We start from the raw sequence: 8260 nt of genomic DNA, 5'->3' as shown, positions 1-8260 counted from the left end.
AAGATATTTAAATTCCCTTTGCCCTTTTTCTGCTCAAACACTCAACCAAATTTGGTTCAATAAATAGCATTAGTCGACCACTGTTACCAATAAGCCATGTATGTACAGTCATAAAGAAACTCCCAAAATCATCATTTTATGCAAATCCATCAAAAAGCAGCCATGATGGCATTTTGTTTAGCCTATAGCTCATAACTTACATGATGTCCTTATCATCAGATGTGTCAAAAACTAATCTTTGAACATTGCCTCACACCAGTAACAACCTTGGATCCTTAACTGCCTTGAATCCATGAATCACTGCACAGATAAGTGTCTTTTTTTCAAGCATGAAAGAGCTGATTTGGGACTACAGGGTTCGGTGACACAAGCTACAGATTGAACAAAAACAAAAATGAGAAATTATATATGACGGCTTATTATCCACAAACCGTAAGGATATATTTACAACACGAGCGTAGAAACCTGCAAGCTATCGTGTTGCCTAGCTGTCACAATTTTTTTTTTACAATTGTAAAACTTTTCTACACACTATACTACGACTTTTTCATGAATTTTTTCAACATACTATACTAAGACTTTTTTATCACTTGTTGGACATCAAATACCTTGACTTTGACAAAAGTATAGTATGACTTTTTAATGACTTTTTTTCGATGTAACATACCGTGACTTTTTTCGACATACTATACTATGACTTTTTATGAATTTTTCGACATACTATACTATGACTTTGGACTTTTTAGTTTACTTTAATAGTGTACTTACTTGTGAAGGCATTGTATGGAACCATCCACGTTATTTTCTTTGACAATTTGGTTGAAAGAAACCCAAATTTATGATGTAGAAACTTTTTGAAAATGGGTCAAATTTCACCCAAAGACAACAGGAGGATTGATGACTTTTTTCGATGTAACATACCGTGACTTTTTTCGACATACTATACTATGACTTTTTAATGATTTTTCAACATACTATACTATGACTTTTTCATGAATTTGTCGACATACTATACTATGACTTTTTTAATGATTTTTTTCGACATACTATACTATGACTTTTTAGACATACTATACTATGACTTTATCAAGACTTTTTTCAACATACTACACTGACTTTTTTTGATTTTTTCAACATACTATACTATGACTTTTTTCTACACACTATACTATGGCTTTTTTATGACTTTTTTTGACATACTATACTATGACTTTTGTATGACTTTTTTCAAAAGACTATATTATGACCTTTTTCGACATACTATACTATCTATGACTTTTTTTGACACCATACCATGACTTTTTTATGACTTTTTCGACATACTATACTATGACTTTTTCGACATACTATACTATGACTTGTTTATGACTTTTCATGACATGCTATATTATGACCTTTTTCGACACACTATACTGACTTTTTTATCATACTATACTATGACTTTTTTCTGATTTTTTCGACACATTATACTATGACCTTTTTCAACATACTATACTATGACTTTTTATGATTTCTTCAACATACTATACTATGACTTTTTATGATTTCTTCAACATACTATACTATGACTTTTTATGATTTCTTCAACATACTATACTATGACTTTTTTCGACACACCATACCATGACTTTTTTATGACTTTATTCGAAATACTATACTATGACTTTTTTTGACATACTATACTAAGACTTTTTTTAATCACTTTTTGGACATTATTTTCAAATACTATGACTTTTTTCAAAAGACTACAGTATAACTTTTTTACAAAAGACTACAGTATAACTTTTTTACAAAAGACTATAGTATAACTTTTTTCTACACACTACAACTTTTTTATGACTATTTTCAACATACTATACTATGACTTTGACTTTTTTCAAAAGACTATAGTATAACTTTATTATGACTTTTTTTCAACATACTATGACTTGTTCATAACTTTTTCATATATACAATATTACTTTTTTATGACTTTTTTCAACATACTATACTATGACTTTTGTATGTTTTTTTGACATACTATACTATGACTTTTTCGACATGCTATATTATGACTTGTTTATGACTTTTCATGACATACTATATTATGACTTTTTTCGACACATAAATGTGTGAAAACACATGCATTTGGATTGCTTAAATGTTTTTTAAACCGATTATTTAACAAAAGAACAAGAAAAGCAGAACAACAATACATTTATAATATTTACATCGCATAATTGTAGTCTGGTACAAAACACCATTGCCATCCGGTGCCTGTCCTCTGCGCTCCATGGTGTTTTTATCCCCCAACGCTCCTTCCAGGCAGCGCTGCGACCGCTGCCTCCAAGGCACCTAACCCTAACCCTAACCTTAACCCTAACCCTAACCCTGACCCTAACCATAACCAGTGCCTAATCCTAGTGCCTTCCAGGCAGCGCTGCTGACTCCGAAAGGGTCACGAGGCCGTAGGAGCGACGGCGTAGCTACGCCGTGGAGTTGACGCAGAAGCATAAAACAAACTTTATGCAGCGGCCGTCAATGTAGTGAATACAGCAAAAAATGCTTAAGAATTACAGTGCTTAACTTTTTGAACGAATGGTTGAAAACAGGTCGTGAGAACAGGCTGAACAAACACAACGAGGTGATGAGACCGAGAGAATAAAGTGAGAGTGAAAATAGAGGGTGGGGTTGGTTGCACCGCACAATAGATTAATCATGCATGCCTAGATATTTTGGCTACCAGCTCGTACACAGGGGGAGAGAGGACTGCCTGTCTCTGAGTTTCCTCTCAGCTATGGGCTGTTCTGCAAGATGGGTGCTCTGGACCCTGTGTGTGTGTTTTACCGCTCTGGAGAATGGTGAGTAGGCCTGTGTTCTGTCTTAAGCTTTGACACAAATTCAGGACCAGATGAGAAATATTGGTAGTTTAAATTGTTTGAGGGATCTGCAAAGCTACAAGAATGGTTGCTTCTGGTCTGAAATTCTTCACATGGATTTTGGTTAAAAAGAAAAGAAATAATTTACTTGTTAAATGTGTTATTCTGTTGCAAATACAGATACGGCAAAAAGAGTTTATTTTAGCTAGAGTTTATAGATTATAAAAGTAGACCAATATGACTTAGTATGACCTAGTGGTGACTTAGACTCTGTACACCATGGAGTTTTTGGACAGACATGTTTGACTGCGAGGTTGCAGATAAAAAAAAAATACTAAAAGTGTCTGTTGTAAAAAAAATAAATAAATAAAAAAAAAAAATTTAACAATTGAATTGTACTTTTTTTCAATTAGCAATGGAAAATTGTGTACAAAAGTGCTTTGGTTTAGACCGATGAGCTTCATCAAACTAACTAAAGATTAGCCTACATTTGCATTTAGTGCACTACTGAAAAGCAGCCCGTTTTAATACGGACTAAAAATAAAGACTAGGCTATGTTTGTCATATTGAGTGTCTTGATTTGAAAGATTCTGCTGTTTAGAAACTGGTGATGGAGACAAATGTCGTGAGTTGACCGTATGTTAATGATCACATCCCAGTGAATTGGACTGTTGTTCCACTCAGTCTGTGACGGGGTTGGCTCACCATCAAAGCTGTCAAGTGTAATTAACAAACTATGCACGCTGAATACACACACACACACACACACACACACACACAAAAGGCCTGGGGATGACAGAGAGGAGTTGGGGGGGGGGGGGGAAGGGGGTCATTATTTCAGTAATGAAGGAGGAACGGTGCAGTTTGCACGTCAACAGAGAAACTAGGGAAGTTAAAAGCAGAATAAAACATGATGGAATTAAAGAAATAATCCCTTCAATAAACTGTCTCTCGTATTATGGGACTCATTTTTGTTTGTCCTTTCCCACCATGTTAATCGACACAGTTGCACTCAGGGTAACCATGAGGGAATCCAGTCTAAAGGTGGTTCAAGGGGATGTTGTTGTGCTGCCTTGCTCCTTCTTCACCTCCAGCCCCCTCTCCAGACTCAACGTTATCTGGACTCTGGCACCCTTCTCCAGTCCAGAAATCCCAATACAGGTATGAATCCCAACACACACGCACGCACGCGCGGTAACCTTACAAATTGAACAGATATTTCAAGCATGGCCTATATCAGGTATTTTATCATAACCTCCTAGCTAGTAAAACACACCGTCCTAAAAAACGGAATCTGCTGCAAAGTGAATAACGAGGTTTGGTGAGAACGTTTTTTTTTTTTTTTTTAAGTTGTTTGTCTTGTGCAACTACAACTTCACTGCAGGAGCTGTTGGTAAAAGTAATGATATCTTTCCAAAAGGAAACTTGATTGTGATTCTGATGCAAACAGCCACATAATACTGAAACACAACAAGCCTCTCCATATTTGTATGGTCTGAAACTACGTATTAATGGCTGCTCTCACCCCCAGGTGATTGTGTACGACCATGGACAGGTGATTGAAGACCCCTCACTCATTGGCAGGGTGGGTTTTACAGGTATGACCAGTGAAATCCTTTTCATCTGAATTGGGATGTTTTTGAATTTGCTTCTCAAGGACAGTTCTTAAAAATAATTCTGTGTATTTTATAGGATAAAAACACAATTATTTAATGTAAACCAACTGCAGGTATTCCCTGGAGTGCAGATATTGTCCTGAATGACACACGTGTATCAGATGCTGGAATTTACCGCTGCATGGTCAATAATCCACCAGAGACGGCAGATCCCGGCATAGGAGAGCTGGAGCTTAGTATTCTGGGTAAGTGTGCCACATATTGTCCAGTTCTGCTAGAGTAAGCCTGTTCAAAGGCACTTACACATTTGAAGCAATCATCATTGAATATACTGTAAATTAGGGATGTATCTATTTATTATTTAAGGCTGATTTGCATATCTGCCAAACAGGTTAAAATAATCTAAAAGTACTTTTTAGCCATGCTAGCAGCATGGCTCCAATCATGGTTAATTCAGTCCACCATTTGTCCAGCCTGAAATACCTCAACATTTAATGGATTGCCCTGAGTCGTCTTGGGTGGCGCTAAGCGCCGGATAGAGCCGCTGCAAAATAAAAAAAATCTCAGGAAGGAACTTGTTTTGGTGGAACATGTGTACATTCAAAGGTTGTTTTAGTCATGCGAGAGAAAACTCAGATTGGACAGATAGTCTAGCTAGCTGTCTGGATTTACCCTGCAGAGATCTGAGGAGCAGTTAACCATTGTCCTCATAAATCCACCAGAGATTAAAATTCAAAAACACAAAGAAAGCGGAAGGTGACGGACATCCGGCTGTAAACAGTGACATCTGGCAGAATGTCCGGCGGCAACGGACCAATCCCGGAAGTGGAACGTTGTGGATATAGACTATAACTTTGGTGATCCGTTGACTTTTTGTCTAGTGTGCAACATCAGGTCAAAATTAAACTCTTTCCAATGCTTTGGTTTAAATACCTGCAGAACTAATGGCATTCCATCAACCTCAGCTGTATTTTAGTGCTAATTATCAAATGTTAGCATGCTAACATGCTAACATTACACTTAGATTGTGAACATAGTAAACATTACATCTGCATTCCTATTGTGTGCAATCTAGCATGCTGATGTTAGCATTAAAATCAAAGCTGTCTGGAGACTCTTAGTCTCGTTAACAATTGGTAAGTATTATTCTGTTAATTTTACAGTGAAGTGATACAATCCCAGATACATAACTACTTGTAGAGAAATATGACTAGTTTTGTAGACATGGCATCATTTTACTGCAACGGTAAAACAATCTCAGTTCAGGTTAGACTCACAGTGGGACATTGAAACACTGAAATGCTTGGATCTATTTGCAAAAGTTCCCCTGCATTACATTATTTTTAGAAACTCATCTCCTGAGTACTTTTGTAGCTCCACCTTCGCTGCCCGTGTGCCAGTGGGATGGAGATATTGATATGGGAGGAAGTGTCACGCTGTCCTGTTCGGTGGCGGAAGGCGTCCCCACTCCAGAGATCCGCTGGGATAAACTGAATCCAGAGGAAATCACACTTCCCATCAACATGGAGGGTCAGTGCTACACACACATATACACACACACACACACACACACACACACACACACACACACACACACAGGACTCTTTGGCAGAATCATAATCATCTTGCGTGAAGGTCATTATTTTTTTATTTTTAAAGGCTACTGAAGATCTCAAAGATAGCAAAAATGTCAGGGAATTCTTTATAAAATAATGTGCAAGACAACTTGAATTTAATCTGAATTGAATTTTACTCAATTGGAGTGTGATGAAGCCTCAATGACACACTACAACAAGCATATTCAGTACTGATAAAAAGTAATTCACCCACTTACAAGACAACCCTGATGATCACTATGACATCATCAGACTTATTTTATTAAACTTGACAAAGCTCCGCCAGAGCAACAGAAGACATTATACAACTGTTTTCACAGGCTAAGTGATGAGTAAACCAAACTTTTTGTGTAAAATCTGTGGAGTACTCATTTAAGCATGTGATTTGTAGGAAGTAATTTACACCATTAAAGGTGCAGTAGGTAAGACTTATAAAACTAACTTTCTGTCATATTTGCTGAAACTGACCCTATGTTCCAGTAGAACTACATGAAGCAGGTAATTAAAAAAAAATCTGGCTCCTCTGGCACCACCTACAGCCTGTAGTGCGATTTGCAAAAATCCACCGCTCCCTGTTCAGATTCACCAATCAGGGTCAGGGGGGGGGTGTCTAACTGCGTGTCAATCACTGCTCATGCACACACATTCATTCTCCCTTGTGGGAGGAGGGGCTTAGGAGACTGTTTTGGGTTTTAGCAGAAAGGGGGGAGGGACTGAGAAGTTGGCGATGCAAAGGTGCTGTAGGTAGGATTGTGAAGATCCAGGACTTAGCCAAAAAATTTGGTCTCTCCTCTCTCTCTCTCTCTCAGGAGATCGCTCAGGCTCCGTCCAAATTGTCAATGTGTCATCTCAGACGTCCGGCCTGTATCGCTGCTCTGCCACTAACCTCCTGGGAACAGCAAACTGCTACGTCAACCTCTCCATCTACACCAGTAAGTGCGTCTTTTGCCCAACCTCAACCCATAATCCTCTCGGCCTCTTTTCACTGCAGCCAATGAATGATTTTCCTTTTACTACAACTGTTTTGTCTTTCTCTGCAGCTCCAGACAGTTCTTCAGGCATGCTGCAGGGTGTGCTGCTCACCTTGTCCATGAGCTTGGTGTTACTGGCGCTGCTGGTGCTCATGCTGTGGCTCCATCGCACAGGACAGGACGGGGGGTGGAGGGAAGGGAAAGAAGAGGAGTGTTACAATGAGATACGGTATACTCCTTCTCTGATGAAGCGCTCGTTTGTTTGATTTCTCAACATCCACGGGAATTTAAAAAAAAGATAAAGACATGCTCCAACCCGGGTATCAAACAAAAGACTTCCAAGACTCTGTTTCATATAGATAACAGATTCTGGAATGGATTACAGCCTAGCCAGTGCTCCCTGCATACTACTGTACAGCATCAACTTTTGAAATAAATGCCCAAGTTTCCAATAGGTGTGGTATTTTAGTTACAAGAATGATCTACAGTTGTACGGCATACTTTCATGCTTTTCCAAATTCCCTCAGAATCAGGAGGCCAATAAAGTTACATGATAAAACTCAAGATGCCCTGGCTTTAATAATTTATCCAGAAATAAACCAAAAGGCAAGCGCGGTCCAAACATGACTGCAGACAGTATACTGTAGGTCACTATGGTTGCATTTACATATCAAATCTGTAATAAAATACCTATTTGTATAAGCACACTCTTGTGGCAGCACATTAATTAGTACTGGATGTTGATTACAAGTACTGCATGGACGTGAATGTTGTGGCAGCACACTTACAGACTGGAGAGAAAACTACTGCGTAGACCAGGAAGGAGCTGGAGGCCGGTGAGCTGAAGCAGAAGGCTGCTGCCCCATAGAATCAGCCTGACATGCTGTGGAGTAAGAGCTCAGTGTCAAGAAGGAACAGACTGAAGAAGCCCATCAGGTGTTTTCTCTGTAAGAGAGAAAAGAAAACAGCAGAAAGTACATATCTGAAGAGGTGACATTTAACAGTTTAGTATAAGTTTCTGCCATCACATTATTGCGTTTTCCTTATTTAAAAGGTTTGTATGTCTGCATCAGTGGCAGCATATTTCAGGTAACTGTAAACTGAGTCAGAGGTTAAGAAGGTTAATTGCTTTCTAAACACTACTTTCTTGCTTTTAACCAGATTTTTCTTTCCGGTTTAGAATATGCAGCACTGAAGCA

The 8260-nt window shown here is 38.4% G+C and overlaps 1 protein-coding gene across 1 annotated transcript; it reads left to right on the top strand.

The window, feature by feature from the left end:
- Positions 1-2580: 2580 nt before the first annotated feature.
- zgc:165604 (uncharacterized protein LOC792578 homolog) lies at positions 2581-7627 on the top strand. Its single transcript, XM_031320360.2, has 7 exons — positions 2581-2840; positions 3865-4019; positions 4390-4456; positions 4588-4719; positions 5849-6004; positions 6900-7022; positions 7131-7627. Exons 1-7 carry the CDS (start codon positions 2702-2704, stop codon positions 7325-7327), a joined length of 969 nt encoding a protein of 322 aa, XP_031176220.1. The 5' UTR covers positions 2581-2701; the 3' UTR covers positions 7328-7627.
- The last annotated feature ends 633 nt before the right edge of the window (positions 7628-8260 follow it).

This window comes from Sander lucioperca, chromosome 13, assembly GCF_008315115.2.
Source record: "Sander lucioperca isolate FBNREF2018 chromosome 13, SLUC_FBN_1.2, whole genome shotgun sequence".
Taxonomy (NCBI): domain Eukaryota; kingdom Metazoa; phylum Chordata; class Actinopteri; order Perciformes; family Percidae; genus Sander; species Sander lucioperca.
This window is presented reverse-complemented; position numbering and strand designations above follow the sequence as displayed.